Genomic DNA, 22,397 nt, shown 5'->3' on the forward strand with positions numbered 1-22,397 from the left:
CCAGCTGAGACCACAGCCAGAGATGGTGTTTGTTAGGCTGTGGCAAAAGGTCGGTTTCTGAACCCATCTTTTATAGTTAGGGCACCAAGCATTAGGTCTGAACAGAGGAATTTTTACGATCTTACCCTGACCCCGTGGGTCAGTCAACGTAGACCCTAAGGAGGGGAGTGAGTTCTAACATCAATGGGTAACTAGGCAGCTATCATGAAATATGTTTCAGAGTAGATTACAGCGAAAGTCACTAATTGCAAGAAAACAGATATCTTTAGCAATAAGCCAGAAAAAGGACTGCTAGTAATACTAGAAGGGTAATAAATTGGTTCTTAGGCTGGGAACTTAGAAGACAGCAGAAAGTTCTTCACACTATCTCAAGGTAAAACTCAGATACAGACTGCCATACTTTACAACCTCCATTATCAGAGTTCATTAGTCAAATCCATGTTTCCACCTTGTCCACTGTTTCTCCTGGTACCTCCAGGCAGTGTATACTGAAGCCCCATGCCTCCCCTTTGGTGGCGCCAGTTTCCCATAACAGAGACAGTGCCTAACCCAGAGGTCAGTATCTGTCTCCTAAAGGTTAACTCAGTTTACATCTGTCGTTCATCAAGGATGGCCAGGATACTACTCTCAATTTGCAGGGAGAAGCTCTGGCTTTGTAAGTAAAACAGCTACTTGTAAAACGAAATGACCTAAGCTGATGGAGGCTTCCCAAGCATCTGAGAAATAGCTCACTGTGGATGACTGATCCTTGATCTGCTGAGAAAGCTGCTGAGAGTCTGTTCTTGTTCTCCTAGACTTGTAACTTTATATTTCTTTATTTCTACATTCTTATTTCTGGAATGTACATTTTTATTTTCTTATTCTTGGACTCTTCAGTCAACAAAATCCATGTTTTCCCCAAGGTCCTACATCGACTAAGCCCTAAAGCAAAATGTGTATGTGATGTAGTTTGTTGGTAAGGGAGGGTTCAGGAAATGAAGTGCTGAAGGGAAAGGCTTGTGGGAGCTTGAGAGAAGAAACGTGGGACAAGTTCTGAGGTCCGTGCTCCAGCCAAGAACTAAGGTCAGAGAGAATGGAATGGTAATGAAATGCCCAGGTCTAGCCAAGTTAGTAATCACTTTGGCACCGCTGATTAAGATATGTATCTGGAATCACATTTCTACTCGGCCATAAAGTAGCCTGTGACTTTTGCCGGTCATTAACCTCTGAGAGACTTAGTCTCTTCAACTGACAAACATGAGGAGGTTATCGCTAAAATCCCTCCTAGGCCTAAAGTTTCTTGAAGGTGCTTCTCATTCGGATTCTTTCGTATCATATGTTGAATAGAGAATGAAGATGTAACTCATAGGAACGAGCTCAGGAGTTTTAAAACTATTCATTTTGGGGGGAAAGAATCAAAAATTATATTGTATGCTATTTTTAGAGAAGGCTCATTGCTGTATGTCTGCTCATTATATTTCTTTCTCTAGTCCAGTAAACAACTAGAACCTGAAAGAAATCACATTGGAAAGGTACCCTTGTTTCTTCCCTTTACAAACAGAGGTATCACTGAAGAAGGAAATCAGGGTCCCTTTACCCCGTGTTAATACACAATTGTGCTATTCCAAAATGAGGGACCACTTTTAGATACATAAACACTTCTGGTCTAGTTAAGTCTCAGTATAGTCACTGTGGAACTAAATAGCATAGTTGCTGCCTTCCAGTAGGACATGGCCTAGTAGGAAGGCAGTATTTTACAATGTGATGCATGGGAACTGGGAAGCTGATCTGGAATTGATCAGCTTTTGGGTTGCCTATTAACTCCTGTTTTGAAGTAGTCCCTGGATTCTTCTTGGGCATTTATCCAATCTTTCATTCTACATATAGGTAAAAATTCTTTTTCTTTCTTTCAGCCTGGAACTCACTATGTTAGCTTTGAACTCACAGAGATCCACCTATCTTTATTTCCCTACTTCTGGGGTTAAAGGTATGCACCACCAGGCTTGGGTCATCGCATTTTGATTTGAGCTGGGCCACATGACTTCCTACTTTGTCAATTAGTATCATATACTGGGGCTTATAGCCATTGGCTCAAGGACAGAAGCCATGAGTCAAGCCGATCCAATCTGTTACAGTCAGAAGCAATTTTATAGTGTCTTGTTATGTCACCCAGATTGGCCTTTAACTCAGTCGGTAACGAAGGATAGCTTTGAACTCATACCAACCCCCTCACCTCAGAATCCCAGACTGTCACCATGTCTACTACGCAGAATGAATTTTATAACGAAGTGTAGTGTATTTAGAGTTCATCAGATTTAGGTTCCTGCTAAACGACTGGTTCTGAACGGGGAGAACTGAGAGAAGCTAATACTGTAAGGTAGGAATAGTTCAAGAGTGCTCTTGCTCGGACTTCCGGAGGCTTAGGGTTCAGAATCCCTAACAGGGCTAAGCAGGCATTCTCATTGAAAATCCTGGCACCTCCCTCACCCATTAGATCCCTGATTTTTGGAGAACCTGCCTGCCAATCCTGCTTCCTGCTGTTCTGTTTGGTTGCCACTTACCTCAAGTAGCCTCAAAAGCCTGTAACTCAGTGCTTCTCAACCTTCCCAATGCTGCGACCCTTTACTACCGTTACTCGTGTTGTGGTGACCCCAACCATAAAGTTATTTTCACTGCTACTTCATAACTGTAATTTTGCTACTGTTTTGAATAATGTAAACATGGGATATTTTCTGTCTTAGGCGACCCACCCAATGTGGTTGCAACCCACACGTTGAGAATCCCTGCTCTAAATGCTCTTCAAGTGTTAACACACAATTAGTCTCGAAGCTCAGCAAGCGTAGAATCGGACCTTCTGCATTACTGGGAAGGAATTAGATTTTGGACTTGATATTTTGCCAGTCTGTTTCCATACACCGTTTTGGGGAGATCCCTACAACTACCACATGCACAATTCCTCCTTAACATGTTGGCGCTCGGGTGAATGTAGTAATTGAAATTAAAACCGCTAAACTGAGTCTCGGACTCTGGAGCGATAAAGAGCAATAGAGGGCGTGATAGTAACCACAGTTCCTGTAAAAAAATTGTATGCTTAAGGTCATGCGTGAGTTGGCAGCAACAATACTCATGTTTGGAAACCGCTATATCAAGGGGAAAGTGCGTGCCTCAGCTGGAGGGGCGGAGTTCAACGCAATCTCAATTTTACCGTGACTTGTTTGAGGCAAGAAAGCCGGGGCAGCGTGTCCTGGGTCTGAACAAGATGTTTCTCCATCACACCAGAAAGATGCTGCGTTCCTCAAGATACACGGGCCACGCTCAAACAAACTTCAACATCAGTGAGCTTCTATTTACCAACCTTTCAGCTTAAAAAAAAATAAACAAAAATAAAAGGGGGAAAACAAAGACATGCGCAGTTCGGCACCACCAGCCACCCGCGTAGCATCCTCATCACGCATGCGCCCGGAGGCCTCTCCCGCCCCGCCCTCGCCCGCCACCAATCGCAGTTCCCGCCAGTCCCCGCCCCCTTCCCGCCCGGAAGTCCTTTTAGATCGGGCGGATGTTGTTGTGAGTCCGGGAGACACGTGAGGTTCTGCTACGTCATCAGTAGGCACGCGCGGGGAAACATGGCGGCGGCGGGCGTTGTGAGCGGGAAGGTGAGTAACGGCCCGGGCTGGCGCGGCGGCTCTTGGCCCGATGGCCTGCGGGTGCCGGGCGGCCGCCGAGGCGGGGGAAAGCGGGCCGCGTTGGCGTCAGGGCCGGCCGGCGTGTGACTGCGACAGGGCTGGGCGTGGTGTCAGCTGTTCCGCCCGGGTGCTGGACGAGCCCCGCGTTAGACAGTTCCTGCTCCCAGGCCTCGCAGGCCTCCGCGCCGCTGTCCCGCTCTGCCCCGGAGCGCAGCGCGGTGGCTTTTCTTCCGATCACCCCCTCGGGGGACAGCTGGATCCGTGTGTTCCCCCCCGCCGGTGACTCCAGTTTTTCCGACGCCAGCCTTTTGTAAAAGCGTCAGGTGCCACCGTGGCTTGGCTGACCGGGAGCTCTGAAGCTGTGTTCTTAGAGCTCGGGGTCCTGCTCGTCCATGACCCTACTGGTTGATGGCGTGAACGGCGAGCTGCGTTTCCGCGGGGGGAACACTGACGGTTGACACCGTCCCAGGCTTGGCTTGGAAAAGCATTTGTTTAAAGCATTGATCTCCTTGATGTCTTCGGGGCGTTTCTGTGGGGGCGTCTGTCGTGGTGTTTTGCAGAGGCTTGGCAGTGACACCCTTCTGGTGAGTTGGGAGCTAGCATTAGGCGCGGAGGAGATTTTTATTTTCAATATATATTGCCCGTTTACATTCAGAGAGAGAGAGAGAGAGCTCTTCCATATCTAGAGTGATCTGCTTAATGACATGTACCTGGCAGCATTCCCCGGTGCAGTGTTATTTCGCAAACGTCCATAACCGACTGGTAATGACTCAGAGAACGCCAAGGACTGTTTACTTGTCGCAGACAGCTTCCTCTGTTCCTTCACTTTCAGCGGTCCTTACTGCAGCTCACTGCGGTTTTGAATTATTGAGCCCACGTTGGGAGAATAGCAGATTAGGCTGAGGACTAACAAATGACGGCCGTACCGTCGCTGTTGATCTGAATTTGTGACCTTGAACAACTGCATAACTTAGCCATCTGTGTTCCTTTTATCTGCGGAATGGAAGTGTTGCCAGGCGTCTGCTACTCGAGTGCTTAGGAACAAACAGGAATGTATATATGTACATGTTTTTCTCATTCAAGTAATAAATTGGACATCCTTTTAGGATTATATCCTTGTCAGGTTTAGGCTTTTTGTATCTGAGGTGAATGCTAATCGTTTCAACTCTTTACAAATTCGATTCTCCTGTGGTGTTTTCATTTGGACAGATCCAATATGGCACTCTCCTTTTTTGTTTGTGTTTTTTGAGGCAGGCTTTCTCTGTAGCACCTGCTGTTCCGGAAATCACTCTGTAGACCAGATTGGTTTCGAACTCCCGGAGATCCACTTGCCTCTGCCTCCTGAGTGCTGGGATGAGAGGTGCATCCTACCTGGTACTTTCCAAGACATCTTTACAATTGAAATTACCCCTCTCTTTTCCAGTTTTCATTGATTCTGAAAGAACCCTTGATAAGCAGTTGGAAACATACGGTGTTCCCACCAGCTTCAGCTGGTGTTACCATTCATCGACTTCTTAAATTTTAAGAACAACTCGTATTTTGTAGTTTTGCTTCATCATGTCCTTTGAATGTCCATTCCCATCACTCCACTGGAACTGCCCTCCCACACCGAAGCACGCTCTTTTCTCATATGCTTTCTTGATCAGCAAAACGTATGGAGTCTTCCTTTAAGTTCTGTTGTGTCTTAATCATTCTGGTGTCATCATTTTTCTAGTTGTATGTAAAGCAGACTTCAAGGCATTCTGCACTAGAGTTTTATTTTTGTGGAGTAAGGGTGCAAAGTTGTCTTTTGCTTTATCAAAACAGATGAGACACCTTTACTTTGTTAACAAATCCAAACTGATTACCTTGCCATAACAAGACAGATACCTTCTGCCTTCTCTTAGCCCTCTTTGTTCAGGCAGAGGGGATGTGGTAGAAGTGAGTAGGTCAGTTATGAATCTCTCTCCTATCTCTTCCAGAGTTCAGCCTTGACTTTTAGCCCAGAATTACAGTTGTGGATGTAAATAGTCATAAAAAATTCAGTTGTGATAAAGGACAAGCCCTGTATCAAAGAGCAAATGCTAGGCTGCCAGCTCTAAACGCGTCTCAGTGTTGACATCTAGCATGCAGAGTAACTGTATTACCCTGGTTTCCTTTGCTTTGAGCTCCTGGGAATGGTGAAGGAATTAACTGTTTTTTATTCAGAGTAGTATTGAAAGGTAATGGTTAAGAGCTTAGAGTGGAGCTACATTTGTTTCAGAAACTAACCACTTACTACTTCAGCCAAATTAATCTCCCTTGTCTGTAAAACAGTACCTACTTTATGTTAGGGTTTTGGGGATTAATGACTAAGTATATTGGAATGTGGCCTGACTCGTAGTAGATGCTGGGCAAGTGTTACTCTTTGTCTCAGTTTCTGTGAAATTGTTTGGTTGGATAGGGCAGAATCTTAAAACTTAATAGTTTATATTTTTGGTATGGGGTGAGCTTTATTTTCAGTTATCTCTTTTTCATCCTTTATTGTTTTAGGAATTGAAAAATAACCATGTTTTAGAAGTCACAATGTTAATGCCGGGCGGTGGTGGCGCATGCCTTTAATCCCTGCACTTGGGAGGCAGAGGCTGCAGATCTCTGAGTTTGAGGCCAGCCTGGTCTACAACTGCTAGTTCCAGGACAGGCTCCAACGCTACAGAGAAACCCTGTAACAGGAGCAATGGGCAGCTTCCAGCATCCCGGCTCCCAGCCACCTGGCTTGCTAACTTATACCCCAAAATAACAACACACAAATTGTATTCATTAAACACTGCCTGGCCTGTTAGTTCTAGCTTCTTATTGGCTAATTCTTACATCTTGATTAACCCATTTCTAATAATCTGTATAGCACCACGAGGTGGTGGCTTACTGGGAAAGATTCTGCATGTCTGCCCTGGCGACTGGCTCCATGGCACCTGTCTAACTCTGCTTCTTTCTCCCAGCATCCTGTTCTGTCTACTCCACCTATCTAAGCTGCTGTCCTATCAAAAGCCAAGGCAGTTTCTTTATTAACCAATGAAAATAACACATAGACCGATGACCCTCCTACATAAAAACCCTGTCTTGAAAAACCACACACACACACACACACACACACACACATAAAGAAGTCACAATGTTGTCATTTTGGTTGTGAGCTCACCTTTAAGACATGAGTCATCTGTGCAGGCCAAAAGGTCATAGACATTTGATGATGAATAAAGGTCATTATGTCGTGGCAAGTGATTGAGATAGTCTTAATTGCTTAGGATCAAACCTGGCTCAACTGCTTGTAGTTGTGTGACTTAGGGAAAATTACTTAACTTTCCTGTAGATGTTAGCTCGATTCGGGAAATAACCAGGCTAACTAAAAGATAAAGCAATTATATATTTATTTATTATAAGGGAAAAACTCACGAAACAGGAACGAAAAGTCCAAGCTCAGCTGTGCTGCCTGGGAACCACAGAGAGAGAGCACCGAGAGAGAGCACCTGGGCGTACATCCGTTTTTTTCTCTGGGTCCCTAACTTGGTCCCACCTCTTGAAGATAATTGGTTAACAAAGCTTCCCCATGTCTTTCTTGTGCCTGTTACCCAGTTTCATAAAGTGTCATATATATACTTCCATAATGGAGTTGTTGGTGGAGTCAATGAGTTAGTATTGCAGAAAGTCCACAGTAGTTCTTGTCATCTAGCATGTGCTCAGTAAACATTAGCTGCTGTTTAAATATTGTTAAGAAACATCTTTCAGATTTTTTTTATAAGATTGTAAGGTTAGTTTTGGTTTTGAATAGTTATTTATTCATGCTGACAATTTTCTGCAAAGAAATATGTCAGTACACAAATATGAAAATAATATCCTTATGAAATGAAGGGAAAAGTATATAATGTTAGGAACTAAATGCTGTTATTAGGTTAAGCTTTAGTGAACTACTGTTTGGCTGTGTTTTCTTTCAGCAAAAGTGGAGAGAAATCTGTTCAACTGTAAGAATTTGGGACCTGTGATTGGATAAAAGTCCCCCTGCCCCCACCAAACAAACTGGTTTCTGGAGACTAGACCACATTGGTCTCCTGTGACTCTTACTGTGTAATGTAAGTGTGATTACATAGTGTGCCCGTATCCTTTTGGATACAGGAAATCCAAAGCAGGACAAACCACAGACATCCTGTGATGCCTGCCAGTGCGGAATTCAGTAAATGTGGAGTGCCAATATTGTGTGTGCATTGAGTTCTCAAATGATTGGTCAGTTTGTGTGTGTCTTAGTTGGGTTTCTAGTGCTGTGATGAGACACCGTGACCAAAAACAACCTGGGAGGAAAGAGCTTAGTTTATCTTACAACTCCCAGGTCACAGTCCAGCACTATAGGAAGTCAGGGCAGGAACTGAAGCAGAGACCATAGAATGTTGGGTGCTCCTCTGGCTTGCTCATCTTGCTTTTCCTGTATGTCCCAGGTCCACCTGGGTAGCACCACGCACAATGGGCTGGGCCCTTCTGCATCAGTAATTAATCAAGAAAATACCTCACAGGCTTGCTTACAGAACAGTCTTGTCAATTGAGGGTTTTCTCTTTTTGAATGATTCTGCTTTTATCAACTTTTAGAAAAAAACAATACAATGTGGATGGGTTCATTCTTGAATATATTGCATTTTTCTTGCAATTTTTGAAGGTGGGATTGAGTTTGATCGACAGCCTTGATTAGTTCTTAGAAGTTAGCTTATCTGCCTTGCTGTGTATTTATAGAGCCATCTTTTAAAAAGGGGACCAAATAGGGCGGGTAACATGTTCCTGTGGCTACTGAGATAAGAAAGAGAAACACTGTAGCTACCATTCTGCTTCTGTTTCAACAGACACACACAACTGAAGTAGTGGAAAGAAAGAAAGAAAGAAAGAGTAACTTGAAAGTTTTGGGATCTTGTATGTATCTGTTTTCAGGGCTGATTATTTGGTATTAAATGAGCAGTTGGTGTGCTGGTCCCTGGGAAAGACTTCCGACTGCTCTCAGCATTCATTAGTTGCTTTGTAGTTTTGGGTGTAGTGTGGAGACCTAGCAAACTTCCCTCCATCCACTTTAACGTGTCTGCTGTTGCTGTCCTTGTTCAGCTCGTGTTTGGGCAGTCATGCTGGTGAGACTTGAGTGTGTACTCTCTGACCCTCCTAGGAAATAGTCTCACAGCAAACTCCCTGGTCTTTGGTTCTTACAGTCTTCCTGTACCCTCTTCAAAAATGATTCCCGAGACATAGGTGTGGGAGTGTTTTGTAGGTGTATCCATGGGGACTGAGTTTCACAGTCTGCATTTTGGTTGGTTGTAGTTTCTACAATGGTCTCTTGTCTGTTAGAAAGAAGTTTCCTTGATGAGAGGTGCAGACTGCACTTAACAGCGGATATAAAGACAGATATAGATTGTTGGTAGGGATATGTCCATGTAATAAAATGACTTTACTAGCCATGGGTAGTTGGCTAGGTTTCCAGTACCAGGCATGGTTTCCTTTTTGCTGAATACTTTTTTTTGAGGTATGTTCTGTTGTAGTTTAGGTGGGCTTGGACTTACTTAGGTAGCTGAGGGTGTCTTTGAAGATTTGATTTCTCTATCTTCACACCCCAAATTCTAGAATTATAGGCACACCCCCAATAAACCATGGTTCTGGGGACAGAATCCTTTGCTTTGTGTGTACTGGGCACTCTATCAGCACTGCAACAAGAATATTCTTAGGACCTGGGAGATTTTCCTGGAGACGTTTTATGTTCTTAGATGAAATCGTATACTGTGATAGTTAACTAGGGCCTTATGGGAATATGCCCTTTACTTTTTTAAATGATATTCTTTGTCTTAGCAAACATTTGGATATCAGTTATTTGTTATGTTCGGTTCTTTATATAAGGGTGGTTAAACATAGATTTTGCTTTGTTTTGTCTCCTTGGTTTATTGAGCCATGATCTCATAGTACATCTGGTCTTGAACTTACTATGGAGCCCAAGGCTAGCCTACTTTCACCTCTCAGTGCTGGAATTACTATTGTTTCTCACACTGGGCTTTAGACTGTATTGTTTAAAAGTTTTTAGTCACATTTTATTATTGTGTATATGGGGCATGATACAGCATGTGTGTGTGTGTGGGGGGGTCAGATAACAATGTCAGGAGTCACAACTTAAAGGAGTGGCTCTCTTCCTCATGGGAGTCCCTGGGATTGACTGGTTGCCCTGCCTTTTGTGTTTTTCCTTTCTGTACTGTAATATATGTGTAATTGCCAATTTAAGAGGAGCCATTCATTGAGTCATTTGGTAACTCCTCAGGTCAATAACTTATTTTTGTTTCTCTTATGGCTGACTTTTTTATACACTAATGTCCTTAAGAAGCCACAGACCTGCCTTTCATTGAGAATTGCTGCACATTTGTTCAACAGTTCACCTCAACGGTTCACCCAGTTTCCAGCTGTTCCTCAGTAAATAACCTCTCAGTGTCCCAGCTGTATCCCTGATTGCCTTTCACTCCAAAATTAAATCACAAAGTCCTATCATTCTGACTCTAGCTGCCTACCTTTCCTCATTTCTGCCATGATTGACTTAGTTGATGCTGTTTCACATCTCTCCACAGGACTTGTTGCTTCAGGATAAACTTCAGACTCCTAAGTTCCTCACTGGAACTGGAGAAACAACTGAAAATGTCTCCTCATTCCAGAAACTGAAGATCGGGCACGTGTGAATGAGATGAGGTGGAACGGGCAGTGGGTAGAGGAGGCTTGTGCTCTCTGGAGGATTGGCAGACATTGTGGCGAGGAGGCTGATAGTGCTTGAGGAGGGATAGTCACACAGCACTAGGTGTTCAGGGAACAGGGAGACTCAGAATGGGGCAGGTGGGAAGACTGTGTCAGGAGTGGTAATGTCACCACAGAGGTGAGGGGTGGAGTCCCAAGGAATTTAAACTGTTGTGATGTAATCATGTATAGTTTATCAGATGAAGTGTGGAGCTGCCTATTACACAGGTTACACGGATAGTTAGGATGACTAGACTATCATCTAGTGGACGTGAGCAAATGCCTCCAGATAAGGTGAGGCCAGTGTCACAGCAAGGTGGCAGATGATAGTGATGGCCTCAGACTGGTACACGGCTTTCCGGATGATTGACGGGTTGGGATGGCTGACGGAGTAGTTGGCAATATATAGAGAGTCGCTTTATGCAGAGCGTAACAATTTAAGGTGCGTGTGACTAGGGACGTGCGGATGACAGTTAGGGGCTTAGATGTTCAGTTGTTGAGCGCAGCTCGTCGAGGCGGCTTTCCCTGGGGATCCTTTCCGTAACTAAAAGCTTAAATTGTTTTCTGTAAGCCAAATAGCTTTTAAATAAACTAAATTTTTGAAGTCCTTTTTGGTTGTAGCTTACTTTATAAAATTCACATAGTTTTAAGTGGATGTTATGCAGAAGCTATCGAGTTTCCATCTTTGGAGAGATTTAGGGCAAGAATTTTACCTTAATCTTACTAATGAGCAGTTTAGTTGAATGCTTTTCATTTATCTTTAGTTTTTGGAAGTGGTTGGTGGCAATATAAATAGCTCAGTTTCACATCAGTGTAGAAACTATAAAAGCCCGCCCGCTACTGTGCTCTGCATGTTCTCTTTTCAGCTCTGTTGGAGCATGGGTTTAAATTCAGTAATGCAAAAATGCATCTATTTCTGTCTGCCAAGTTTAATTTATCTGTGTTGTCTTGGTTTTGCTCTTTAATTTTAACTTTTGTTGTTAGATTAAGGTCAGCAAATTTGTTATAAAACATTGCTATAGCCCCTATTGTTTGTTTATTTAATTATTATTGTCATTATCTTTCTCAACATATTGAAGCAGCAACAGCTCGTTAAAACCAGACTTGGCCTTGAATTTGTTGACTAAGGATGACCTTGAATGCTACCCTTCTCTGCTTCAGCCTCCCAAGTGCTGGAATTATAGGCATGTGATACAATGCCTGGCTTCAGAGTTATTTTAGTTACTTGTTTTAGTTCCTTTGCTATTACTGTTAGTAGAAAATCATTAGAAGTTTTATATATGCACTCATCTGCATGGGCCTCTAAACAAATACTCTAAAATGTGCACATACCATAGCACGTGTATGGATGGAGGCCAGAGGACAACTCTGGGCAGTCAGCTCTCTCCATCATGGATTCTGGGGCTCCAACTCAGGTCGTCAGGCTAAGTGCTTTTCTTTTGTTTTTTCAAGACTGGGTTTCTCTGTGAAGCCCTGGTTGTCTTGGAACTGGATATGCAGACCAGGCAGTACTTCCTCCTGCCTTTGCCTCCAGAATGCGAGAATTAAAGCTGTGCACCACCACTGCACAGCCAGAGCTGAGTGCTTTTATCTGCTGAGGTGGCACTAGCTCTACTTTAGCAAATATTTATTTTTTTAGACACATTCTCACCATTTAGTCTTTCTGGCCTGGGATTCAAAAGATCTGCCTATCTCTGTATTCTGAGTCCTGGGATTAAAGAGATGTATTACTATGCGTGGTTATTTATTTTTAAATACATGTTTTAGTTTTTATGTGTATGCATATGTCTAAATGAGTTTTTATGTACCACATTCATCAGGTACTTGAGGCCAGAGAGTATCAGATCCCCTAAAACTGGAGTTAACAGTTGGTTGTGAGTCCTTAATGTGGGTACTGGGAGTCAAACCTGGGTTCTTGAGTGCAGTAAGGAAAGAACTTACTGTGTCCTTTGACGGCCACACAAGCGCCATCGCTTGCATCCCCTCCAGTAGACACACTGCTGACCATCTTGCCTTTCTATTTTTAAAACTGTTTATTTTAGTTTACTTTTGTATATATGTGCATGTGTGCAATTGTATGTGGATGCCCATGGAGGCTGGAAGAAGGTGTTGGATCCCCTCATGCTGAATTATGAGCTACCCAGTATGGGTGTTGGGAACTGAACTCTTGATTCTCTACAAGAGCGGCAGGTGCTTTTGATCATAACTGAGACTGCTTTAGCCTTATTTTAGCAAAATTTTAAGAATTAATGAGAGTCTAGAGAACTGAGATAATCTTTTTCTGATGTGGAAAACTATTTTTTTAAAGTTTCTTTATACATTGTTTCTACCTTTGGAGCAGTTAGACTATTTTGAGTAGATTGTATCTTTTTCGTATTGTCAGAAGCCCTGCCTGTGCACAACCTGTAATCTCAGCTGCTCAGGAAGCTGAGGCAGGAGAAGCACAGGTTACCTGGACTGTAGACAAGAATTGAAAGCCTGATGATGTAGTGAGCCTCTGATTCCAAGAGGAAGGTCAGAAGGGCTGGGGGTGTGGCTTATGGGCAGCACAGAACTTTATAAATGCTTGGTCGCCACGCTGTGTGGGATTGTGGAATTCAATTTAGAGGTGCTTAAATTTGATAGCAGGAAGATTTTTGAACATTGTAGCACAAATAATAAAAACCCAGAGACAGAAATTGGGGTTAAACCTGAAAACCAGAAAAGCAAAGCAGCTAAGCTACTAGAGAAGTGTTAACTTCTATTAAGGCTGGGTGACTGTAAACTAAGCAGACAGTCTCTCCTCTCATTTTATATTCCCTCTAGTGCTGGATTAAGGGTGTATGACTCCCTGGTACTGGGATTAAAGGTGTAGGCCAACACCACTTAGATTTATTTCTTTGTTGATCTTGTGTAGCCCAGGGTGGCTTTGAACTCACAGAGATCCATCTGACTCTGTCTCCCAAATCCTGGAGTCACCATTGCTTGACCTCTAGTATCTAGCAGCTTTAGTTTTGCCTCTGGTCTTCAGGCAAGATTCATTTTTCAAAATACAAATGATATACCACTACAGAACATGGAATGACTAAAAACCCAGAGTCAAATATGAGGATCTGTAGGGATGGCTCAGTGGTTAATAGGAGTGCATATTGCTCTTCAAGAGGACCCGAATTCAGGTCTGCACCCAAGGGCAGCTCAGAGCTGGCTGTAACTCCAGCTCCAGGTTATCACATGCACTTTGCTGGACTCCTTGGGCTCTTTGCTTATATATAATTTTAAAAATCACATGTGTAACGAGTCGATATATTCCTGCAGTGCTTGTGGATGCTACGTTATGTGATTCACTGTAGCTTTGGTTCTGAACAGTGCGTGCACTTTGCACTGCACATGCAGTCACGCCAAGCTCTGCCAGAAGCACTTGCATGTTAGGATTGCACTGCTGTACTGTTGCTCCAGTTTCTGCTTTTAGAGAACAAAATAGCTTAATGAGGTAAATGAAGGCAGTGTTTTCCTATCATTCTTTAGCATATATCAGATTAGTGTAACTTGAATTGTATTGTGTTAGAAAATTGATATTTGAGTTGAGGACAAGTTTCATAAACAGTTGTTGAGTGAATTTTGTCTTGGAATTAGGACAGAATTTCTAACAGTATCTGAAATGTTTTAAAACATACTTTGTCATTTGATCTATGAAGTTATATGAAATAGTGTTCTCCGCACTGATAATTATAAAATTAAAAGTGATCAATTCTGTCCTGAGATAGTACACATTTAATCAAGATCGAGTTCTGTTTTTAAATTTCTTCTTATTACATTTATTTGTTGTTCATATATTGAAAGAATGTGTGTGTGTGAGTGTCTGTCTGTCTGTCTGTCTGTCTGTCTGTCTGTGTGTCTGTGTGTGTATGAGTGCAAGCTTACATGACAGATTCTGAGAAGAATTTTTGGAGTTCATTCTGTCCTTCAGCAGTGTGGGTCCTGGGGATTGGACTTGATTTGTCAGGCTTAGCAGCAAATGGTTTAACTCAATGAGCTATCTCATCGGCCCACATTATGAAATTTATTTATTTACTGTGTATCACTGTGTATGTGTGTCTGTTGGAGGGAGTGCATGCCATGGCAGAGGACATTTAGGAGTTCTCTCCTCTGTGGGTTTTGGTTATTGAACTTGGGTTGTCAGTCTTGGCGAGTGTCTTTACCTGCTGAGTCATTTTACTTGCCCAAGATTGCACTCTGTATGTGAATAAGCATATACCTTTATTTCATTAGTATGCAGATTACTTTCATTTTTAATAAATGGTAAAATTAAATGCATATCAAAGTTGTTTTAGAATGAATTTCTTTCTGGTTTCTTATCAGTAAATGTTTGATTTGTACACCTTTGTACCTGGAACTGTAAGATTTCTTGAGTGGAAAAGGATTTAAAGAGGAAACAGTTTAAGACGCCTTGGCCTGTCATGTTGTAAGGTCCTAGATTGAACCCCCAGTGTGAGCATATGCACACATACCCCACCCCACCCCATCGCACCCCGCACCATACCATATCACACCCCACCCCACCCCACCCCACCCCACCCCACCCCACCCCACCCCACCCCACACCACACCAAAAACCCAAAACCAATTTTCCAAATCCTAGAGAAAATTTTGGCATGCCAAGTACACTGGGGAAAGGATTTAATCTTGTTTATTTTCCTGTTCACCTGTCTGGCATTAATGCTTAATAAATTGAACTGAGTTTGCAATCAGTGTAGTACCTAAAAGTAATAAATCTGAATGCCCTTGATCCTAATATAGCTCCCTGTGGATTCACCTAATTCTCAGTTACTTGGGGGTGTGATTTTAAGCTTCATTTTAAAAAAAGATTTTTTTGAGTGTGGATCAGATCTTTACATTTTTTTTAAAGATTTAAAAATTTTATTTTATGTGTATGAGTGTTTTGCCTGCATGTGTGCATGTGCACCACATGTGTGCCTAGTGCAACAAATATTAGAAGAGGTCATCGGATCCTTTGGAACTAGCGTTGAAGATGGTTGTGAGCCACCAGTTCAGTGCTGGGAACTGAGCCCTGGTCCTGTAAGAGCAACAAATGATCTTAACCACTGAACTATCTCTCTAGCCCCCTGCCTCTAACTGAAAGTATCTCTAAATATGCCATGTATTTATTCTTATACTGGTTTTTATAGTGTAAAACAGTCTTTAAGCGGTTGCTAATATATATATATATATATATATATATATATATATATATATATATATATATATATATAACTATATCTGAGGAGTAGTTGACAAGTTCCAGGCTGCATGTATTTGGGTGTGCAGTTTAGTAACTTGGGATAGGTGTATACTGTGAATCTCTGAACAGTAATCAAGATAGTGGCACTTGATCCGCCTCCACAGTTACTAGTAACTCATTGTAGTCTATCACTTGGTTTAGCTGCCCATAGATGATGTCTGAACTGCCTTTTTTTGATAGCTTTGCTTTTTTCAGGACTTTATATGAATAAAACAATATGTTATATAGTCCATTTTTGTTTGGCTTGCCTCCTTTGTTCAAGACAGTTGCTTGGAATTCATTTATAGTATGTGTGTCCTTAATTTTTATTCCCGTATAATATTACACTCTATACTGCATATTCTTTACACCAGTTTATTAAATGCTTGGACCATTTCCTTTGACTATTACAAGTAAATATTCTCGGAACATGAAGTCTTTATAAATGTGTGCTTTCATTTTCTTGAGCAAGTACCTAGGAAGAGAATGACTGGACCATATGTGATAGTTGTATATTTAGTGTTTGAAAGCTTTGCCAACTCTTCAAAGTAGGTAGGTATCATTTTACACCCCTTCAGGTAAAGTTCCTGGTGCTTCACAGTTCGCTAAAGCTTACTCGTTCTTTTTAATTACAGCTCTTCTAATGGGCACACAGAAATATTTCTTTTTCTTTTTAAAAAAGATTTATTATGTATATAGTATTCTTCCTGCATGTATGCCTGCAGGCCAGAAGAGGGCACTAGTTCTCATTACAGATAGTTGTGAACCATCATGTGGTTGCTGGGAATTGAACTCAGAACCTCTGGAAGAGCAGCCAGTTCTCTTAACCTCTGTGCTGTCTCTCCAGCCCCCATACAGAAGTATTTCATTTGTTTGCATTATAGTGATCAAAATACTGTTGGTTATTTTTTCTTGTGCTTTTTTGCCATCTTTGTGTTCTTTTAAACTGTCTTCATTTTCTTGTTACTGTGTTTTGAGAATTCTTTTTATATTCTGAATACAACTCCTTTTGATATAAGTTCATTGGGATTTTAGTTTATTTATGATGTTGTCCTAGTGAGTTTTTATGGTATTTTGGACATATGGAATGCATTTATAATAATTACTTTTAACATCATTTGTTTCTAATTTTGTTTGTGTTATTTTGGGGTCCACTTTTAATCTCAAATAGTTGAAATTTGTAGAATTTTGTATACATATATGCTATGAGACTGGAGTGATGAACCTGTGCTCTCAATAAATAATTAATCCCATAAAACCATATGGAAACAGTAAATATTGGAAGGAATGATTACCCCAGACATGACGTGAGAAGGACTGTGTTCATGTTAGGCCAGATTGTGAAGTCGCTGCCGCGACTTACAAATCCAAATACATTTAGAAGTTGAGCTTCAATCTGGAGTAGCATCGTTTCTGCATCTGAGATCTCTAACTTTATTTGAATAAAAATAATTTCAAAGTGTAATATAAACAACAGGGAATTCTAGGAGTTATAGACTTTCTGAGGTGGGAGCTGGGGTGATGGTTCAGCAGTTAAGAATACTTGATGCTCTTTTGGTGTAGTGTGCATGTGATTTTAGGGACAGTTTCCAAATAGTTTGTGCCTTCAGTTTGTGTATAGAATGAAGATGGAGATAGTAGTATCTTTTATGACTGCTTGGGGTTGACTGTGGGAATGTGAGATCAGAATACTTAGAAAGCAAAAAACTTTTTAATTAAAACTGTGATCACCTTGTTTTTTTTTATGTGAAATGAATGTGTACTGAAAGCAAATAATTTTTTTCTGTGTTGTCTTAATCAAATATAGATGCTCTTTATAATGAGGGGAAATAGATACCCTGGAGATATCCAAGTTTAAAAAGAGCCGGGTGATGGTGGCGTATTCCTTTAATCCCAGCACTCAGGAGGCAGAAAGTAGCAGGCGCGTCTCTGTGTTTGAGGCCAGCCTGATCTACAAGGCCAGCACAGGCTCCAAAGCTACAGAGAAACCCTGTCTCAAAAAAACAAAACAAAACAAACCCCACTGTGTAGGGGATTTGCATGTAATCTGTGCATATTTTCTATTCATTATTATAATATCTCTACAATAGAATTGCAGCTATGCTATATTGTTTATGGGCTAGTAAGAAAAATGTCTACATTTTAAATACAGATGCATCTTCCTTGTTTAAATATTTTTTAATCTTACTGAGTTTAGACTGGATGAGTTGAGAGGATGTAGAATCCACAGAGATGGGGGCTTCATAAAATTTATAGCTGATGCAAATCAGTTATTTCATTTTATTTGCCCTTTAGGTCAGACTTAACTAGTTTCTAGAAGCTAAAGTTATACCTTTGAAATTTAGTTTAGAAAACTAAACATGATTGTCTTCTCCAGATAGTATAAGTATAGTTTAGAATTTTGAGTTTTGGGGCATGTAGTTTTTCTCTCAAAAAAGCGCTGCAGAGGAACTGGGCATCATGGTGTGTACCTGTGGTCACAGCACTTGGGAGGTGGAGGCAGCTTATCATGGAATGCCTTATTTTCTCCATCTGCAGTGATTAAAAGTAGTCTGGACTGGCATCTGTGATCTCTTAAAGTCTGTAGCCCATCTGTCTGGGCTCTTCTGGCTTTTAGAGTCTCTTGAGAAGTGAGGCATTATTCTAATAGGTCTGCCTTTAATATTCTTTCTTTGTTCTGTCCATTTAGTATTTTGATTATTATGGACTGAGGGGGCTTTGTTTTCTGATTTGGTCTATTTGGTGTTCTGTATGTGTCTTGTATCTTGATATGGGCATCTTCTTCTTTAAGTTAGGGAAATTTTCTTTTATAATTTTGTTGAAAATGTTTTCTGTGCTTTTGTCCTAGGTCTCCCTCCCCCCATTTCTATTATTTTTAGATTCGGTCTTTTCATAGAGTCTAGATTTCCTGGATGTTTTGTGCCTGAAGTTTTTGTAAATTTAACATTTTCTTTGAGTGACCTGTTACTTCTATTGTGTTTTCAGTGCCTAAGATTCTTTCATCTCTTGTATTCTGTTGATGAGGCTTGCCTTTGTGGTTCCTGTACAAGTTCCTAAATTTTTCATTTTCAGATTTCCTTCAGTTAGGTTTTCTTTATTAGTTCTGTTTTCACGGAACTAATAAAGAACTCAGGTCTTGAATTGTTTTATTCATTTCTTTCCACTGTTCGTTTTCATGTTTTTTTTTTTTTAAAGGGATTTATTTCCTCTTTAAGGACCTCTATCACTTTCTTCTTCAAGGACCTCTATCACATTCATAAAGTCTGTCTTAGGTCTTTTTCTTGTGCTTTGGCCATGTTGAAATACTCAGGACTTGCTATGGTAGGATTGCTGGTCTCTATTAGAGACATAGTGTCCTGGCTGTCGTTGATCTTTCTCTTCTCTTCTCTTCTCTTCTCTTCTCTTCTCTTCTCTTCTCTTCTCTTCTCTCTTCTCTCTTCTCTCTTCTCTCTTCTCTCTTCTCTCTTCTCTCTTCTCTCCCCTCCCCTCCCCTCCCCTCCCCTCCCCTCCCTCTCTTTTTTTTTTTTAAACTGGTGTATACGTATCTGGGGTTGGGAAGACTATAGTTCTAGGTGCTGATATTGGTCTTGTCTTTGTTGGGCGCTATTTTGTTCCTGGTTTCTGTTTCCTCGTTGGTTCTTAAGAGTGTGGTGACTGTATTGGCCTGGTGGAGAATTCTCCTGGGGTCCTGATAGGTATGACCACTGGGGGTTCCAGGTAAAATGTGTTTCTGGGTATTGGAAGCTGACACTTAGGAATGGGGATAGACTAGGGGTGATGCTGAGGGGGTCCACAGGAGGGAGGAAAGCAGGGTGTTTCAACAGGATCTGCTTAGTCCCCTGGGAATGAGGCTGAGAGGAGAGCCCACAGCAGATCATCTGCTGCAGAGCTGAGGGTGAGGCTGAAGACTGGATTTGGAGGAGTGGAAGGAAAGGTGAAGATCTGCAGTTAGCCTACTCGCTTCCCTGGTCAGAAAGGCCTGTGGGTTTCCAGGGGGTGCCTGCTGAAGTTGGGGGCTGGTACAAAGCTGTGGGTGTCTGGGGGGGGGCGGGTTAGAAGATCTGTGTGATCCACTGGAGATGGGGGCAAGGGTTAAACCTGGAAGTACTCTTTAAAATTCCCATACTGTTCCCTGTAATTCTAAGTGTTTTATAAACGTACCAACATGATCTTTTATAAGAATATGGTACTGTGGGAATACATAGAAAGTACCTGTTTCTTATATTTCATTGCTCATTCTTTTGAATATTTTCAGTTTGAACTCAATGTTTACCTTAAAATATTGGTGTTATTAGTCTTGTGTGGCTGGAAATTGAACCCAGGGCTTTGTGCCTGCTAGGCAAGCATTGTATCAGTTATGGTTGGTTACCCCAGCCTCAGATTACAGAGAGCTGAATTTGCATATTAGCCACATGGTAGTTAGTTCAGCATCACTATTATGAGACAAATAAAAGTGTGATTTTTACCAGTTTGAGAAACAAATACTCATGTGTTTGAAGCAAAATCCCTTCTAATTTACCAAAATCTGTATTGTGCGTTTTAAATGCAGGTTGAGCATTCCTAATGTGAAGATCCAGAATCTGAAGTGTCCCCAAATCTAAAATGTTTCCAGTGCAGAAGTAACGCTACAAGTAGAAAGTTATACACCCTGACTTTACCATTTGGCCGCAGTCAAGATGTAGGCACTCCAAACCTGTGACGTTACCTTCAGCCTGTGTTTAAGGCATATGTATATAAAACACAAATACACGAGTATTCATGAATCGGAAATACTTTTTGTCCCAATCAACCTGTGATAATATTTGTATATGAGGTAAACAGACCTTGAACAGATATTATAAGAAAACAGTGTGGGGACTAGAGAGGTGACTCAGTAGTTAAGAGCATGGCTACTCTTCTGGAGGACTCAGGTTCAACTCCCAGCATGCATTTGGCCTACAATTGTTTATAACCCAAGTTCCAGGCGGTCTGATGTTACCTTGTGTCCTTCACAGGCACCAGCTGTGCAAATGGTACACAGATACACATGTAAGCAAAACACTCACAAACATAAAAAATTTAAAAAGTGAAAAAGAAAAGAAAATATCTCAGTTATTTTTAAGAAATGTTGAGATAAGAAGTGTGACTAGAGCTGGGGCTCATTTAGTGAGGTACTCGTCGTGTGAGTGTGAGTTCAGATCTCTAGCACCCAAGTGAGATGAACCTGTACTTGAGAGCAGTGCCTCAGTTCTGAGGAGGGAGATGTGTGCGCGTGCACAAGCACATACACACACACACATACACATAAATGAGAGGGAAAGAAGTGTAATGATAATCTTGTTTTTGCTGTTCCAGATTATATATGAACAAGAAGGGGTATATATTCACTCATCTTGTGGAAAGGCCAATGACCAAGACAGCTTAATTTCAGGAATATTACGTGTTTTAGAAAAGGTAAGTTTCTTGTTTAATGACTTGTTTAGTAATAGTTTATGATAGTGGTTCTCTTTGGTGCTTTGAAGGAGTCTGAATCTCATATGTAAGGCACTGTATTTGAACAATGGTTGTAAATTTAACATAGAAATAACATTAGAAACAAAATACCTTAGGTATACCAATGAAAGTCATGAAATATTTTAAACGTGCATGTAAGGTGTACATGTTGGTGCAGCACTTGGGAGGCAGAGCAGGAGGATCTTAGTGGTTTGAGGGCCAGCTTAGTCTATATAGTGAGTTCCAAGACAGCCAGGACACCAGGGAGATTCTGTCTTACCAAAAATGGGGGTGGGGTAGGGTGGAAGATGGTATGTAGACATTATAATAATACAAATTTTTTCATAATGAAAATAATTAGATTTAAATTTCCGTAACAATTGTTAAATAATGGTAATAGTAAAATACTACTATTTAAGGACCTACAGTTTTATTTTGCATTTAGAAATAAAAAGTGGATCAATATTGGGGTACCAGCCCCCTAAACCTCTCAGGATCCAGAAAGAACACTATAGCAAGCGCAGGAACTTGCTAACGGGATCTGAGGGTGAAAGGAATGAATAGGCTCACACATATCTTCTTGTCATGTACCATTTAGTCTTCCAGTGTTCTCTAAATCCCACAAGGTTTCCAGTTTATATACCCACACAGGCACAATTAGCAATTCTCTGGCAATAGCAAGGATACCAGACTTGTATTTTTCAGGACCAACAAGAAAGATTAGGCTGACAAAGTGGGCGCCTATTATCTCATGTCTCAGAGGGGGCATGTCTGAAAAGGGTAAAGGCAGGAAGGGGCTGTGATTTCTAAGTGGGGGGAAAGAGTTGGTGTGTTGACTACATCTGTGTGGTTAGTTAAGCTAGAAGCTTGTAATTGATAATGTAGAAAAAGGGAAGAAGACACAGCAGCACTGTGCACTCTGAGCACTGTCTTCCGCTGCCTACGTGACTGGGAACGCAGCGTCATGACAGCCTTGGCAGCCGGCATAAGCTGTGGAAGGAAAACGGGTGGCATTTGATCTGCATTAGTATTTTTGTCAAATGCTAGCTGATTAAAGGGAAGCTCTCAGCTCTCCCCATTCAAAGGCAAGAACTATAGCTATGTGGTAAAATCTGGAGTCAGTGGTGACTTTGTTCCCGCTGACCCCTAAGTGGGAAGAATTTTCTTTCTCTGGCACCTTTTCGAGGATATAAGGCTACTAGTATATATCCTATATATCAAGATTATACAGCCAAATGAAAAGACATCCTCCTGATTTC

The 22,397-nt window shown here is 41.5% G+C and overlaps 1 protein-coding gene across 2 annotated transcripts in view; it reads left to right on the plus strand.

Annotated features, from left to right (window-relative positions):
- Positions 1–3,517: 3,517 nt before the first annotated feature.
- Positions 3,518–22,397, plus strand: part of Tbc1d15 (TBC1 domain family member 15) — a 58,783-nt gene continuing 39,903 nt past the window's right edge. Inside the window, exons 1-2 of one of the 2 annotated variants that reach the window (XM_085683213.2) lie at positions 3,518–3,632; positions 21,001–21,099. In XM_085683213.2, coding sequence (XP_085539339.1) covers positions 3,603–3,632; positions 21,001–21,099 — 129 coding nt within the window. In that variant the 5' untranslated portion in view covers positions 3,518–3,602. Of the gene's footprint in view, positions 3,633–21,000; positions 21,100–22,397 lie in introns of those variants that run through there. The other variant, XM_048418895.3, reaches the window with a different exon arrangement.

Source organism: Myodes glareolus, chromosome 26 (genome assembly GCF_982192425.1).
Source record: "Myodes glareolus chromosome 26, mMyoGla1.1, whole genome shotgun sequence".
Lineage (NCBI taxonomy): Eukaryota > Metazoa > Chordata > Mammalia > Rodentia > Cricetidae > Myodes > Myodes glareolus.